We start from the raw sequence: 17198 nt of genomic DNA, 5'->3' as shown, positions 1-17198 counted from the left end.
ACCACAGGAGTCGCTGGTGCGCGATTTCCATACCGGCCAAACCCTCCCTAACCCAGGACAATTGTGCGTCGCCCCACGGACCTCCCGGTCGCGGCCTGGGTTACTAATACATTTTACCTTACACAGCTAGTTAAAGGGCCAACCAGGGTGACTTGTTGCTCTAAAACAGATTGATTTAGTGTTTAGTAATAAACCAGAGAGAGTGACTAAATCATTCAATATGGTTACTGGGCTATCTGATCATAATCTGACACGTATAGCCAGAAACCTGTCTAAGAGCAGGATTAACCTCTCTACTGTTAGAAAGCTGGATCAAATAAGAATACCTAAGAGTGAATTCAACTATTTTGAAAACGCAATTAAGGGAATTAACTGGAATGATTTCTTGTCCTATACAGATGTGGAAGCCGATAGTCAGTCGGTTCCACTGGTTTCTTGGGCTCAGTGCTAGTAAATTATGCTCAACCTAAGGGAGATTTCTGAGTCAAAGGTGAACAAGGTGATTAGCTCACTAAAGAACTCTAAAGCCAAAGATGTGTTTGGGCTGGACTCTACCTTTCTTAACAACTACAAAGAGTCACTCATTCGCCCCATTACTAAGGTCACCAACACATCTATTGGTGTGGGGGTGTTTCCAAGGGTATGGAAGTTGGCCATAATAACGGCCATCTTTAAATCAGGCGACCCTGCTGACGTGAGTAACTACAGGCCCATTAGTATACTACCTGTGGTGTCAAAGGTTGTTGAAAAGTGTGTAGCAGAACAGCTGATTGCCCACCTCAACAACAGCCCCTTCACATTACACTCAATGCAGTTTGGCTTCAGAGCGAAACACTCCACAGAAACGGCCAACTGCTTTCTTCTGGAAAATGTGAATTCCAAGATTGACAAAGGGGGAGTTGTTGGGGCTGTGTTTCTGGACTAAAGGAAGGCTTTTGATACTGTTAACCATGAGATTCTCGTTGCAAAACTGTCCAAGTTCAGCTTTTCCCCCGATGCCTTGAGATGGATGAAATCATACCTTGAAGGCAGAACTCAGTGTGTCAGAGTGAGCTGTCGCCCACTCTTAGCAATGATGTGGGCATGCCCCAAGGGTCAATACTGGGGCCCCTCCTGTTCAGCCTGCACTTTAATGATCTGCCTTCTGTCTGTACTGGGTCTGAAGTTCAAATGTATGCAGATGATACAGTGAAATATGTGCATGCAAAGAGCAAACAACAAGCTGCACAAGAACTCACTACTGTAATGGTCCAGGTTACAAAGTGGCTCAGTGACTCATGTTTGCACCTCAATGTGAAAAAAACGGTTTGCATGTTCTTCACAAAGAGGGCAACAGATGCTACTGAACCAGATATCTATGAGCCAGGGGAGAAGCTCCAGGTGGTATCTGATGCTACTGAGCCAGATGTCTATGTGTCAGGGGAGAAGCTCCAGGTGGTATCTGATGCTCCTGAGCCAGATGTCTATGTGTCAGGGGAGAAGCTCCAGGTGGCATCTGATTTTAAGTACCTTGGCATCATACTTGATTCCAACCTCTCTTGCAAAAAGCATGTGAAAAAGGTAATTCAAATAACCAAATTCAACCTAGCTAATTTCCGATTTATACGAAATTGTTTGACTACAGAGGTAGCAAAACTGTACTTCAAATCTATGATACTCCCCACTTAACATACTGCTTGACTAATTGGGCCCAAGCTTGCTGTACAACATTAAAACCCATTCAGTCTGTCTACAAACAGGCTCTCAAAGTGCTTGATAGGAAGCCCAATAACCATCATCACTGTTACATCCTCAGAAAGCATGAGCTCCTGAGTTGGAAAAATCTTGTGCAATTTTCACGCCCTGATCTTAGAGATCCTTTATGTCTCTATTTTGGTTTGGTCAGGGTGTGAGTTGGGAGGTGGGCATTCTATGTTTTGTGTTTCTCTGATTTTCTATTTCTTTGTGTTTGGCCGGGTATGGTTCTCAATCAGGGACAGCTGTCTATCGTTGTCTCTGATTGGGAACCATATTTAGGTACACTTTTTCCCACCTGTGTTTGTGGGAAGTTGTCATTGTTTGTTGGCACTATTGCCTTTAGCTTCACGGTTTGTTTTGTATGGTTTATTGTTTTTTTGTCGGCATCATTCTTAAATAAAGTCAAACGTACGCTCACTACGCTGCACCTTGGGCCTCATCCTTCAACAGCCGTAACAGCAATACACCGACACATGTCTTGTATTCAAGATCCTAAATGGCCTGGCTTCCCCTCCACTCAGTATTTTTGTTAAACAGAAAACCCAAACATATGGCAGCAGATCCACAAGGTCTACCATGAGAGCTGACTGTATAGTTCCCTTAAGGAAAAGCACCTTTTCCTTAGCACTTTTTTGCTTACTACATGATTCCATTATGTGTTATTTCATAGTTTTGATGTCTTCACTATTATGTAGAAAATTGTAAAAATGAAGCATAACCCTTTAACCCACAACCCAAACTTCCTTAAAGAAGTTCCTCTAATTTCTCCTTCATGTGAGTTGTTCTGTACAGCTGTTAATTTGACTATTGTTAGAAAGAAAATCCATCCAATTTGCGTCGGTTAGTGGAGATGGAGGAGACTGAAACAAAAACATGCTTAAAGTTCTTTATTTCCTCTTTCAAAATATCCTTTGAATCATGGGTAACTCCCTCATTTGTAACAAGTTTCAGTAAATTCTTTTTGGAGGCATTTCCATGTTGAAGATTAAAAAATACTTTGGTGTATTTTACCCCATATTCCATCTAGTTTGCTTTATTTTTATAATTTTACAGTTGGTCTTTCTTGAATAAGTTCCTCAATTTCTTTTTGTTTTCCCTCTAACTAACTTATTGTGTGCCTCTCTTTGGAAATTGTTCCCAAGGATGAACCAGACTTGTGGACTTTTGATTTTCCCATTTTCCCACTTTTGATTTTTCCATGATGTCAAGCAAAGAGGCACTGAGTTTGAGGATAGGCCTTGAAATACATCCACAGGTACACCTTTAATTGACTAAAATGGTTTCAATTAGCCTTTCTGAAGCCATGACATAATTTTCTGGAATTTTCCAAGCTGTTTAAAGGCACAGTCAACTTAGTGTATGTAAACTGGATTTGTGATACAGTGAAATAATCTGTAAACAATTGTTGGAAAAATGACTTGTCATGCACAAAGTAGATGTCCTAACCAACTTGCCAAAACTATAGTTTGTTAACAAGAAATTTGGAGAGGTTGAAAAACGTGTTTGAATGACTCCAACCTAGTGCATGTAAACTTCTGACTTCAACTGTATATCTCACTAGGTCAGGATTTTAAAGTCTCCATATATCCACTGGTTGAAATATATTTGATTTTCTAAAGAGCATGGGAGTGATTGTGTGTAGTGTGATTTCCTTTATGGTCCATTGAAGTATTTAAAACGGTATTATAATCTCCCACCATAATAATAGAGTCCAGTGTTGCTTGTAGGGTTGATACATTAAGAAGCCATGATCATAATTATTTGGACTGTATAGATTAAGGAGACAAATCTGTTTATGGTCCAATAACATATTTAAAATAATCTTGTGGATCTGTATGGATAATTTGCACATTTGGATCAAAATTACTGTTAATTAATATCGTTACCATTTTGAATTTCTTTGCACATGGGAGAAATATATTTTGACCCCCCCCCCCATTCCTTTTTTCCACACAACTTCATCTAAAATTGTTGAATGAGTTTCCAGTAAACAATATATATTATATTCCTTCTCTTTTAGCCAGGTAAATACTGATCGTCTTTTCTTATTATCTGCTAAGCCAACTGGCTTTACTTATTTCATCACTTACCATAATGAGACACAACTTTCAATTCTATTTATCAAAATATTTGTTTGTAAACTCACCATTTAAAAAGTACCATAGTGATTGAGTGTCCATATAGCTGTACCATTATATTGGCATTGCTGCTAACTCATTTCCAAGATGGCGCTGACAGAAAGGGCTGCCTCACTTCTAGTCCTTAGGAAACTTTTCAGTATTTTGTTTTTACATTGTAATGCCACAAGTTTTTCTGGGCTAACAAACAGCCGGGAAGAACTATTAGATATCAGACCAACATCAACTTACCAGGAATACGATTTCCCCGAATCGGATACTTTGTCCGAACCACCCACTGCATTTGAACTGAATCCAGAGGCTGACCCCAAACAACGCCGCCAGAGAAGAGGAAGACGGAGCGGTCTTCTGGTCAGACTTCGGAGGCGTACACACCACCCACCACTTCTGAGTATATTACCTGTGAATATCCAGTCTCTAGATAACAAGGTCAACGAAATCAGGGCTTTCCAGAGAGACATCAGGGATTGTAACATACTCAGTTTCATGGAAACATTGCTCTTTTGGGATATGCTGTCGGAATCGATACAGGCACCTGGATACTTTGTGTCGCGCCGACAGGAATAAATATCACTTCAGGAAGATGTGCGGGGGTGTATGCTTCATTAATGACTCATGGTGTAATTGTAACAACAAACAGGAACTCAAGTCCTTTTGTTCCTTATCTCCCAAGGGAACTATCATCCGGTTATTGTCACAGTCGTGCATATCCCTCCTCAAGCCGATACCACGATGGCCCTCAAGGAACTTTACTGGACTTTATGCAAACTGGAAACCAAATATCCTGAGGCTGCATTTATTGTAGCTGGGGATTTTAACAAAGCACATTTGAGAACAAGACTACCTAAATTCTATCAGCATATTGACTGTAGCACTCACCCTTGAAAAACACTGGATCACTGCTACTCTTTGGTCTTTGTCCCATTTTGTGAATTCTTGTTTGTTGAGTGGACCCCAGACCTCACAACCATGAAGTGCAATGGGTTCTATAACTGATTCAAGTATTTGTTGCTAGATCCTAATTGTATGTCACATTTTATGTTCCATTTGATGGCGTAGAAGTTCCTTCTTACCTGGTCTCTCGGATCATTCACAGCTTTGTGAAAGTTACCTGTGGAGCTGATGTTTAGGCTGAGGTATGTGTCGTTTTTTGTGTGCTTTAGGGCAACGGCATCTAGATGGAATTTCTATTTGTGCAACTGGACCTTTTTTGGAACACCAGTATTTTTGTCTTACTGAGATTTACTGTCAGGGCCCAGGTCTGACAGAATATGTGCAGAAAATCTAGGTGCTGCTATAGGCCCTCCTTGGTTGGGGACAGAAGCCCCAGATCATCAGTAAACAATAGACATTTGACCTAAGATTCTAGTTGGGTGAGGCCGGGTGCTGCAGACTGTTCTAGTGTCCTTGCCAATTTGTTTGTATAGCAGACTCTCATGCCAAATTGAGTCAAGCTTTTTTGAAAAGAACAAATCATGAGAAGGCTTTGCCTTTGTTTTGGTTAGTTTGTCAATTAGGGTGAATAAGGGAGCCTGTCGTAAGGTAATTTGGTGAAACCAATTTGACATTTGCGCAGCACATTGTTTTCACTGAGGAAATGTACGAGTCTGCTGTTAATGATAATGTAGAGGATTTCCCCAAGGTTGCTGTTGACGCATATCCCACGGTAGTTATTGGGGTCAAATTTGTCTCCACTTTGTGGATTAGGGTGATCAGTCCTTGGTTTCAAACATTGGGGAAGATGACAGAGCTAAGGATGATGTTAAAGAGTTTAAGTATAGCCAATTGGAATTTGTGGTCTGTATATTTTATCATTTCATTTAGGGTAACATCAACACCACAGGCCTTTTTGGGTTGGAGGGTTATATTTTGTCCTGTAGTTCATTCAATGCAGTTGGAGAATTTAGTGGGGTCTGGTAGTCTTTAATAATTGATTCTAACATTTGTAATTGGTTCTGTATGTTTTTGCTATTTATTATTTGTTATAAAGAAAAAAATATTGGATAAGTGGTTTATCCATACATCTCCAATTTGGATAGATAACTCTTCGTGTTGTTTGTTTAGTGTGTTTGAATTTTCCCAGAAGTGGTTAGATTCTCTATGGATTCTTCACTTACACTGAGCTGATTTCTGACGTGCTGTTCCTTCTTTTTCCGTAGTGTATTTCTGTATTGTTTTTGTGATTCACCATAGTGAAGGTGTAGGCTCAGGTTTTCTGGATCTTTATGTTTTTGGTTGGATAGGTGTTAAGGGAATTTTTATCAATGATGACTAATTATGTATACATTTCAATCAGGACTGACTAATCCGAATACTATTATGTTACTATACATGTACTAATCAGAATACTAAATGTTACTGTATATGTATGAGTTTTCATTCTTGATCCCAGTACTGAAAATAATGTGTGTGTGTGTGAACGTGGGCAAAAGTTAGAACAATGACGGTCTGTTCCTTGGTAAAAATGAATGAACTATCTAGAATGCTTATCTACACTGACTGACCTTGGCTCTAGGTGAGGAGTGAAGGCTTGAGAGCTATAGGGTCTTTCTACCAGTGTCAAGAAGAGACGGAACATTTAGAAAATGCTGACATCATTTTCAGTTTATAACCTGTGGTAAAATGTGTATGAACTCAGTACTCTCTTGATTAAAGGCTGTTACTTGACTTTTAAGACCGGGGCTCTGTCCATTCCTATAAAATAAGGGTCTTACAAATCCTTATGAATTGACTGAGTGTTTAATTTAATTGGGTATTAAAAGAGAGGAATTAAATTCCTTCAACAATAGGTTTTTCAATTTCTTTCTGCTTGACATTTTTAGATTTGATAGGGAAGCTGAAAGGTAAAATATACTATTTAGGCCTTCTACTGGAAAGTTTACACCATCATTATTACAGCGAAACGTTTTTATTTCATTTGTTGTTGCCTAATTGTTTTTCGGTAGGTTTCGACACTACTTTCCTTCCATCTATAGTATTTCTTAATATTATTCAGTTCCTTTTGGCTTTGATGCCTCATGACTGAGCATTGCTCTGTTCAGGTAGACACCATTGACTATGTACAGACCCAGGATGTGACAGAGCTGCAGGAGTTGTGACCAACTTTTGTAGGTTGTTTTGTCATAGCTGTATCAAGGGAGGCATATTTGGGAGGGAATACTGTCACTTCCAGGTAGGTGTTTGTCCCCCTGTGTGCTGAGAGTGTCAGGTTCTTGTCCAGTTCTGGCGTTTAGGTCGCCACAGACCTAGTGTTTAGCTGTTACATGTCTCTGAGCCTGGAAATGGTTGATCTCCCCCTCTAGGATGGAGAAGCTGTCATCGTTAAAGTATGGAGATTCTATTGGGGGGATATAGGTAGCACACTTGAGGACATTTTTCTCTGAGATCATTTCCTTTTTGAATTTCTAGCCAAATGTAAAATGTTCCTGTTTTGACTAATTTAATAGTCTAACCCTATATCAAATTTGCATACCCCCTGAGTGTCTTTCCTGTTTTATTCCAGGTAGTTTGGTGGATGGGAATACCAGCTCCCTTTAACCTAGGGGGCAACCAGTGCGTCCATCTCCTCTATACCATGTCTCTTGTAGGATGACAATGTTTGTATTTCAAATTTTTCTGGTGAAGTCCAGGTTCCTGCTCTATAGGCTAAAGGCAGATGACCTCAGGCCTGGGATATTCCAGGATGAGATAGTGAAGGCTTTGTGTTCCATAAAGTGTCCAACGTTGTTTTTGTGTGGTTTAGGCTCGGACAATGACAGTAGGTGTTTCTCTCTCTGTTTGCGGCGTCCTTCCTGTCCGGTGAAGTGCTGGTCTAGTTAAAGACATCTTAATCAGGAAGTAGCGGTGTTGTTGTTAGTGGTCGCTCATTAGTAGATCGTATTGTTGTGGCTCTGACACAGGAGACCGTTTTCCTTCAGGAAGCCCAGATAATTAAGAGCCCTGTTGGAACACAATGGGTCCTGGGCAGGGAGGGCTCCAGTACAGCAGCAATACCACAGTCTAGCCTGCATACCAAATGGCACCCTATTCATTAGTTTACTACCTTTCAAAAGTAGTGCACTACAGTATATAGAATAGGGTGCCATTTGGGATGTAGCCTTGGTCTGGTTCTTAGATCACGTTTAGCTGTTACCGTGATGATGGCTAATAACCGTGTTCCTACATTATCCACATTCTTTCCATTGATGCTAACTGATGGACGGGATGGGTGGGGGCTGGACGGGATGGAGGCTGGACTGGATAGGGTCTGGACGGGAGGGGGTGGGGGGGCCGTTTAGTGGAATGTTGGAAAGCTGCCCTGGCTTGAATAACCTGAAAGGAACCTGTGGGTGAACTATAATGTTCATTACTCTAATTTATTCATATTGTGCTATTGTGTAGTGTTATTGTGTCATTGTGTTATTGTCTTGTGTTATTGTCTTGTGTTATTGTGTAGTGTTATTGTCTTGTTGTCATGTTGTGGTGTTCTGTTATTGTGTTTTAGTGTTGTGTTTTGTTATAGTGTTGGTGCTTTTTTGTGTTATTGTGTGGCGTGTTACTGTGTTGTGGTGGTTTTTTATTGTGTTGTGTTATCGTGTTATTGTTCTGTGTTAGTGTTATTGTTGTGTTATAGTTTTGTGGTGTGTAATAGTGTTGTGTTTTTTTTATTGTGTGGTATCGTGCAACTGTTTTGTGTTATTGTGTTGTTTTACTGTGTTTTTTATTTTTTTTTATTGTGGTGTGGTGTTTTGATTGTTGTGCATGTCTGCTCCCTTTTCTACTGTCGTGTGATAGGTTACAGTGTGCCCAGCTGCCCAATCAGGTCCTGGAGAGCATCAGCATTATCGACACGCCGGGGATCCTGTCAGGAGCGAAACAGAGGGTGAGACGAGGTGAGAAGAGCAAGGCTCAGGAGTGGACGGGACAAGGTGAGGAGAGACGCGCACAGATAAATATAGATCGATTAACTCACATGTTCAGTTATATATATATATATATATACACACACTCACACACACACACACACAGATATTGATTGAAAGACAAACACACAGATAGATGAAGACAAACAAACAGACACAGATAAAGACACACACACACACAGACACAGATAAAGACACACACACACACACACACACACACACACACACACACACACACACACACACACACACACACACACACACACACACACACAGATAAAGACACACACACACACACACAGATTGATTGAAAGACAAACACACAGATAGATGAAGACAAACACACACACACACAGATAAAGACACACACAGATAAAGACACACACACACAGATAAAGACACACACACACAAAGACACAAAGACACACAGATAAAGACACACACACACACACAAAGACACACACACACACACACACACACACACAAAGACACACACACACAGATAAAGACACACAGATACACATAGATAGATAATGACACACACACACACACAGATAGATAGATAATGACACACACACACACACACACACACACACACACACACACACACACACACACACACAGATTGATTGAAAGACAAACACACAGATAGATGAAGACAAACACACACACACACACACAGATAAAGACACACAGATACACACACACAGATAGATAGATATTGACACACACACACACACACACACACACACACCGAGATAGATAGATAATGACACACACACACACACACACACACACACACACACACACACACACACAGAGATAGATAATGACACACACACACACACACACACACAGAGAGATAGATAATGACACACACACACACACAGAGATAGATAGATAATGACGCACACACACAGAGATAAAGACACACACACAGAGATAAAGACACACAGATTGATTTAAAGACACACACACACACACACACAGATAATGACACACACACACACACACAGATAATGACACACACACACACACAGATAAAGACACAGATAGATAAATACACCCTCCCCTTCCTTTTCCATCTCTTCCTCCACCCCTCCCATATCTTCCTCCACCCTTATCCTCCTCCCTTTTTCCATCCTTCTCCTCCCTTCTTCCACCCTTCTCCTCCTCCCTTCTTCTACCCTTCTCCTTCTACCCTTCTCCTCCACCCTTCTCCACCCTTCTCCTCCCTTCCTCCTCCCTTCCTCCATCCTTTTCCTCCCTTCTCCACCCTTGGTGCTACTTCATTGTGTATTACAGTTCATTGTGTATTACAAAAACATTCATTATTTCTTTCAGCATAATTTTTTGTTCTCACCATGTTGCAAATCTAAAAATGTAAGATTTATCTATTTTTCACTATAATCTATGAATAATCTGAGAGACCCTCTGTGTTCCCTGACCCCTAACTCTCTTCAGGCTATGACTTCCCAGCGGTGCTGCGATGGTTTGCAGAGCGTGTTGACCGTATCATCCTCCTGTTCGACGCCCACAAGTTGGAGATCAGTGATGAGTTCTCCGAAGCCATCGGAGCGCTGCGTGGTAATGAGGAGAAACTGCGCGTCGTCCTGAACAAGGCTGACATGGTGGGAACACAACAGCTGATGAGAATCTACGGAGCTCTAATGTGGTCTCTGGGCAAGGTGAGAGGAGACCTTTATTCATCCCCAAGGGAAATTACTTTCCTACAGTCATAGTAAAAATGATACAGACCTATACACAGCGGTGACCCGCAGGGCAGGTCAACCGTAGCTTTGATTGGACTGATCATGTCAACAGCATACTTTCTCAAATTCTTAGCTAGCTGTCATCATGAATCAAGTCGACAATCTACTGGTAAAATCTTTTCAATCCTTGTCATATGAAGAGAAATTATGAAGAGATATTACAGATAAAACGTACCGGTGCTCATTGGCCATTGGACAAACATTACAAAACAAGTAGTAAATTGCAAATTCAACAATACGTGGTTTGGAAGGAATCAGTGGCTAACTGCAAGTGTTGCAAAGTAATCACTAGCCTGCTATTCAGTGGAGAGGATGTGTGGTCCAAGTCTGGGTTTAAGGGTCTCTTTTCCAAGCTTAAAATTATAAACATTCAACACCATGGGCCAGAAAAGGTTGAATACATTGGCCATCCAGTCAATCCAGCATGACTTCTGCCAAGTTCAAAACAACTGGAAACTCTGAACTGGGAAATCTCAGACTTCAGTGAGTTCAAGAAAAAAATTAGCTCTGACTGGGAACAGTCATCCAACTCGGTATTCCAAGTCGTTAACACTGGCCTCTTTCTAGAGCTCTGATCTGAAGATCACTGATGTCATGATTCAACCTTGTTTTCTTCAGAGTTTCCAGTTGTCTTGAAAGCACCATAAATCCAGAGAATGCCAGACTTTGATGACAAAGTTTGTTGATAAAATTTGCCCACAAAGGACCGCCACACCACCTTCTTGTTCAAGTGAGCACAGCACAACAAGGTGAGTCCAAAAATTTATTTTCTGCTACTGAATAAATTATGTAATATGCCAGGGAGATATGAAGGGGGATACCTAGTCAGAAATGTGTCTTCCGCATTCAACCCAACAATCAGTACTGTAGCTAAGAAAGTAATACTAACTGTATGTTGTGTAGTAAGCTGTTAGTACAGACATGGTCCTTGGAGGCCTGATTGGAGGCCTGATTGGTGTCAGACTTTTCCCCCATCCCTAGCCAACACAGCTGATTTAAACTAATTGCATTCTAAACTGAAGACCATAATTAGGTGATTATTGGAGTGTTAGCTGGGGCTGGGGCAAAAGTGTGACACCAATCAGGCCCCTGAGGACTGGAGATGCCCAGGGCTGTGTTAGTAGCTCATGTGCCTCAACCCCTAATAATTTTGTTTCTTTCCCCCTCAGAACTAAGCCTACTGTTCTGACTTGGTGGTGCACATGTAACCTGTTTTAGAAAAATGTAATCGTCGAATATTGTAAGAGCTTTCATTGTCTGTTTATATGCCCCCTTTATTTATCATACAGTTCTGACTTGGTGTTCAGGGAGAATACTGTAAAGAATGGCCCATGTGCTGAATTCTGTCGCAGTGCATTTAAAAAGTGCTGAACAAATAGTTATTCGCTCATTAATGTCTTAATCGAAATTACGGATTACCTCTTACACGCTTGTTGTCCCCTTATGTCATAGTTTGTACATCTCAACTGTCAGTAGAGACCATATTTGTTTAAGCATGTCAGCCATATCAGCTATGCTTTTTTTAAAGGCAGTAAATGAGGCTGAATGAATTGTTTCTCTGCCAGACAAGACTACGCTGATAGCCAGGTGTAGTAAGGATTCACTCCATGGTGCTGAAAAGAAAGCTCTGCTATTGGGACAGCTTTATGTAGGCCCTAACAGTTTGTGGACACCGTTTGTCAATGTTATAGTGCAATTAATGTATTGTGTTGTGTAGTGGCTTTGCTGGCATGCATCTCAAAAATATTTTGGGAGTTTGCCCCACCAATATTTAAATGCTAAAATCGCCACTGCCAATACATAGTCAAAACAATCACTGAACAATAAATATTCAACCAGTTCCTTGAGAAAGTGTACAAACCCCTTGACGTTTTCCACCTGTTGTGTCACTGGCCTAAACACAATACCCCATAATGTCAAAGTGGAATTATGTTTTTAGATATTTGTACAAATTAATAAAAAATGAAAAGCTGAAAAGTCTTGAGTCAATAAGTATTCAACCCAGTTGTTATGGCAACCCTAAATACGTTCAGGAGTAAAAATGTGCTTAACAAGTCACATAATAAGTTGCATGTACTCACTCTGTGTGCAACAATACTGTTTAACATGATTTTTGAATGACTACCTCATCTCTGTACCCCCACACATAGAATTATCTGTAAGGTCCCTCAGTCGAGCAGTGAATTTCAAACATAGATTCAACCACAAAGACCAGGAAGGTTTTCCAATGCCTCACAAAGAAGGGTAGATAGGTAAAAAATGAAAACAGCAGATATTGAATATCCCTTTGAGCATGGTGAAGTTATTAATTACACTTTGTATAAGGGGGGTTATACTAAGTTAACACATGGAATTATAGCTATTTGATTTTGAATTGAAGGACCCCTTTAGGTATAAAAAAGATATATACTTTTTGGGGGGGATGAAACATTGAATTTGGCCTTAATGCTAGAGGGTTGTGTTGAGTGGGTATATCACCTAAAGGGTGTTGTGTAGTGGGTATAACATTTTGTGATAACTGTTAAAGGGGCTTCATGGATACATCAATTGATTGACAGGTGTTCAACACCCCAGAGGTCGTGAGGGTGTACATCGGGTCGTTCTGGTCTGAACCCCTGCTGGTCCCTGATAACCGTCGTCTGTTTGAGCTGGAGGAGGAGGATCTGTTTAGTGACATCCAGAACCTTCCCCATAACGCAGCCCTCAGGAAACTCAACGACCTGGTGAAGAGGGCACGACTGGTCAGGGTAGGTTCTCTCTCTCTCTGGATCTCCCTCCCTCTATCTGTCTCATTCATCTACTAGATGCTATGATATAATCTGCAACCACACCTTTCTGACTAGGTACTAAAGAATAAGGTGTCTGACTCAGTTTGATATGAAACATTGAGGAGAAAGTGGCTTTGCTGAAGTTAATATCCCCCCCCCTCTTTTTCTCTCTACCTCACCCCTCTCTCCACCCTCCAGGTGCATGCCCACATCATAAGTTACCTGAAGAAGGAGATGCCAACCTTCAGGAAGGACAACAGGAAGAAGAACCTGATCTACCAACTTCCTGTCATCTTCTCCAAGATCCAGCTGCAACACCACATCTCTGCTGGGGACTTCCCTGACTGCGCCAAGATGCAGGTCTATCTGGTTGTCTGCCTGTCTTTCTGCCTGTCTTTTTTTTCATGAATTCGAAAACACTCAACATGATAAAAACAATTAACGCTTATTAGATAACTAGTATAAAACATTTGTTAATTTAAAACTTAATTTTTTATTTTGATATAAACATTCAAAATATTGTTTATATTTAGTCTATTTGGGTTTCAGTGTCCAGCACTAATATGACCCCTCTATGAAAAGGTGAGACTTCTCAATGTCCATAGCAAAAGTCCAGCATCCCTCAGTAATCCATCTTTAAGTCATACAGTGCCTTGCAAAAGTATTCATCACCCTTGGCGGTTTTCCTATTTTGTTGCATTTTATTTGGACTTCATGTAATGGATATACACAAAATAGTCCAAATTGGTGAAGTGAAATGAAAAAAATTACTTATTTGAAAAAAATTGAAACGGAAAATTGGTGCATGCATATGTATTCACCCCCTTTGCTATGAAACCCCTAAATAAGATCTGGTGCAACCAATTACCTTCAGAAGTCACATAATTAGTTAGATTGCCACAGGTGGACTTTATTTAAGTGTCACATGATGTGTCACATGAGCTCAGTATGTATACACCTGTTCTGAAAGACCCCAGAGTCTGCAACACCACTAAGCAAGGGGCATCATCAAGCAATGAAGACCAAGGAGCTCTCCAAACAGGTCAGGTACAAAGTTGTGGAGAAGGACATCAGGGTTGGGTTCTAAAAAATAAATCTGAAACTTTGAACATCCCACAGAGCACCATTAAATCCATTAATACAAAATTGAAAGAATATTGCACCACAACAAACCTGACAAGAGAGGACCGCCCACCAAAACTCACAGACCAGGCAAGGAGGACATTAATCGGAGAGGAAACAAAGATACCAAAGATAACCCTAAAGGGGCTGCAAAGCTCCACAGTGGAGATTGGAGTATCTGTCCATAAGACCACTTTAAGCCGTACACTCCACAGAGCTGGGCTTTACGGAAGAGTGGACAGAAAAAAATAAGCAAACACGTTTGGTGTTCGCCAAAAGGCATGTGGGAGACTTCCTAAACATATGGAGAAGGTACTCTGGTCAGATGAGACTAAAATTGAGCTTTTTGGCCATCAAGGAAAGTGCTATGTTTTGCGCAAACCCAACACCTCATCACCCCGAGAACACCATCCTGTGGGGAAGTTTTTCATCGGCAAGGACTGGAAAACTGGTCAGAATTGAAGGAATGATGGATGGTGCTAAATACAGGGATACTCTTGAGGGAATCCTGTTTCAGTCTTCCAGAGATTTGAGACTGGGACAGAGGTTCACCTTCCAGCAGGACAATGAACCCTAACCCTAACCCTAAGCATACTGCTAAAGCAACACGCGAGTGGTTTAAGGGGAAACATTTAAATGTCTTGGAATGGTCTAGTCAAAGCCCTGACCCCTATCCAATTAAAAAGATGTGGTATGACTTAAAGATTGTTGTACACCAGTGGAAACCATCCAACTTGAAGGAGCTGGAGCAGTTTTGCCTTGAAGAATGGGAAAAGCTCCCAGTGGCTAGATGTGCCAAGCGTATAGAGACATACCCCAAGAGACTTGCAGCTGTAATTGCTGCAAAAGGTGGCTCTACAAAGTATTGACCTTGGGGATGAATAGTTATGCATGCTCAGGTTTTCTGTTTGTCTAATTTCTTGTTTGTTTCACAAGAAAAAATATTTTGCTTCTTCAAAGTGGTAGGCATGTTGTGTAAATCAAACGATACAAACTCCCAAAATCCATTTTAATTCCAGGTTTATAAGACAAATAAAATAGGAAAAATGTCAAGAGGGTGAATACTTTCGCAAGCCATTTAATTTCCCAGATGGACTGATTGGCTGACTAGTTTGCTCTGTTCTGTTCCCATCCAGGAGCAGCTGTTGACCCATGACTTCAGTAAGTTCAAGCCCCTGAAACCGTCCCTGATGGCTGCTCTGGACGAGCTGCTGGCATCCGACATCGCCAAGCTGATGCCCCTGCTGCGCCAGGAGGAGGTCAACCTGGGGGAGCAGCCAGGGGTACAGGGGGGGGCCTTCCTGGGAACCCGCGCCGGGCCCTTCGTGGTGAACGACCCATTTGGAGATGTGGAGAAGGAGGGCGAGGATGGGGGCGAGATGGCCTGGGTGGTGACCAAGGACAAGCCCAAATATGACGAGATCTTCTACAACCTGGCGCCCAACGAGGGCAAGCTGAGTGGCACCAAGGCCAGGGACTGGATGGTGAGCACCCGGCTGCCAAACTCCGTCCTGGGGAGGATCTGGAAGCTGTCGGATGTGGACCGAGATGGCATGCTGGATGACGAGGAGTTTGCCCTGGCCAGCCACCTGATCGAGGTGAAGTTAGAGGGGCATGGTCTGCCACCCGAGCTGCCAGCACGCCTGGTGCCCCCCTCCAAGCGCAGGCAGAAAGGATCTGATATATAGAGAGACTACATTAACCTACCCTTTGGAGCTGAGAGTATAACCCTCTGACAGCTGACACACACACTACTGCCCCCCACGTTGTCCCCTACGTTGTCCCCTAGTCCCCTACGTTGTCCCCTAGTCCCCTACCTTGTCCCCTAGTCCCCTACGTTGTACACTACTTTGCCACCCTGCGTTGTCTCCTAGTCCCCTACATTGTCTCCTAGTCCCCTACATTGTCTCCTAGTCCCCTACATTGTCACCTAGTCCCCTACATTGTCGCCTACGTTGTCCCCTGCGTTGTCCCCAGTCCCCTACAATGTCCCCAGTCCCCTACGTTGTCCCCTACATTGTCTTCTAGTCCCCTACATTGTCCCCTTTTTCCAATTGGATCTAAATGTGTTTTGCTGAGTGATGTCAAATAAAAGCTAGTGGCCCGCTCTACTCTACTCTACTCTACTCTACTCTACTCTACTCTACTCTACTCTACTCTGCTAATTACACACTGATCTGATTATACATGGCTCTGAAAGCTGCCTTACTATATTTGACTTGCTTTTACATGGAGCTATTTAGCAGGGGTTTTAACAAATCAAGACAGACATACATAGACACATGTTGAATATATTCAAGTACACTAATCTATGTTCATGTATTTGACAGCTGTTGCCATTAGGTACAGTATAAAGCTTGTTTAGTCATCTCTCTGTCTGTCTGCAGGGGACTGGTCCAACCAATAACATTGCAGCACTTATATAGTTAGTATAGTTTTCCTCACACACTATGTCACTGTCTTCTATTCAGCTTTTGGTGGGATTGTTTAGTGAGTAGTGCTGTTGATTTTCTATTTACTAGACAAATAACGGCATTTGTTTCAAATGAATATCATATGCTGTGAGAACAATGTTGTTATGTAAAACAGTGACTGCTGTGCACAGCTAACCCAACAGCTACATGTTATTATTATCATTACCTAATAAACTGTATGGACTGTGTTCTGATGACCTCCACTGACCGTTTGTTCAGATTGAAGAGGAGAAGAAGTTGAATTCATAAGTGTTTAGAGAAAGGAAAGGTAATGGTGGAGGATTAG

General features: G+C 41.6%; 1 protein-coding gene across 6 annotated transcripts in view; it reads left to right on the top strand.

Moving 5' to 3' along the window:
• LOC139385505 (EH domain-containing protein 2-like) overlaps positions 1 to 17100 on the top strand; it is a 29580-nt gene extending 12480 nt beyond the window's left edge. For 2 of the 6 annotated variants that reach the window (XM_071130619.1, XM_071130622.1), the window contains 5 exons: positions 8649 to 8782; positions 10241 to 10464; positions 13107 to 13295; positions 13515 to 13676; positions 15575 to 17100. In XM_071130619.1, the coding sequence (XP_070986720.1) occupies positions 8649 to 8782; positions 10241 to 10464; positions 13107 to 13295; positions 13515 to 13676; positions 15575 to 16126 (1261 nt within the window). In that variant the 3' untranslated portion in view covers positions 16127 to 17100. Of the gene's footprint in view, positions 1 to 8648; positions 8783 to 10240; positions 10465 to 13106; positions 13296 to 13514; positions 13686 to 15574 lie in introns of all 6 variants that reach the window. The other 4 variants (XM_071130623.1, XM_071130620.1, XM_071130618.1 and 1 more) reach the window with 3 other exon arrangements.
• The last annotated feature ends 98 nt before the right edge of the window (positions 17101 to 17198 follow it).

The sequence above is a fragment of the Oncorhynchus clarkii genome, chromosome 27 (assembly GCF_045791955.1).
Source record: "Oncorhynchus clarkii lewisi isolate Uvic-CL-2024 chromosome 27, UVic_Ocla_1.0, whole genome shotgun sequence".
Taxonomy (NCBI): domain Eukaryota; kingdom Metazoa; phylum Chordata; class Actinopteri; order Salmoniformes; family Salmonidae; genus Oncorhynchus; species Oncorhynchus clarkii.
Note: the sequence above shows the minus strand (reverse complement) of the source record. Positions and strands in the feature narration are given on the sequence as shown.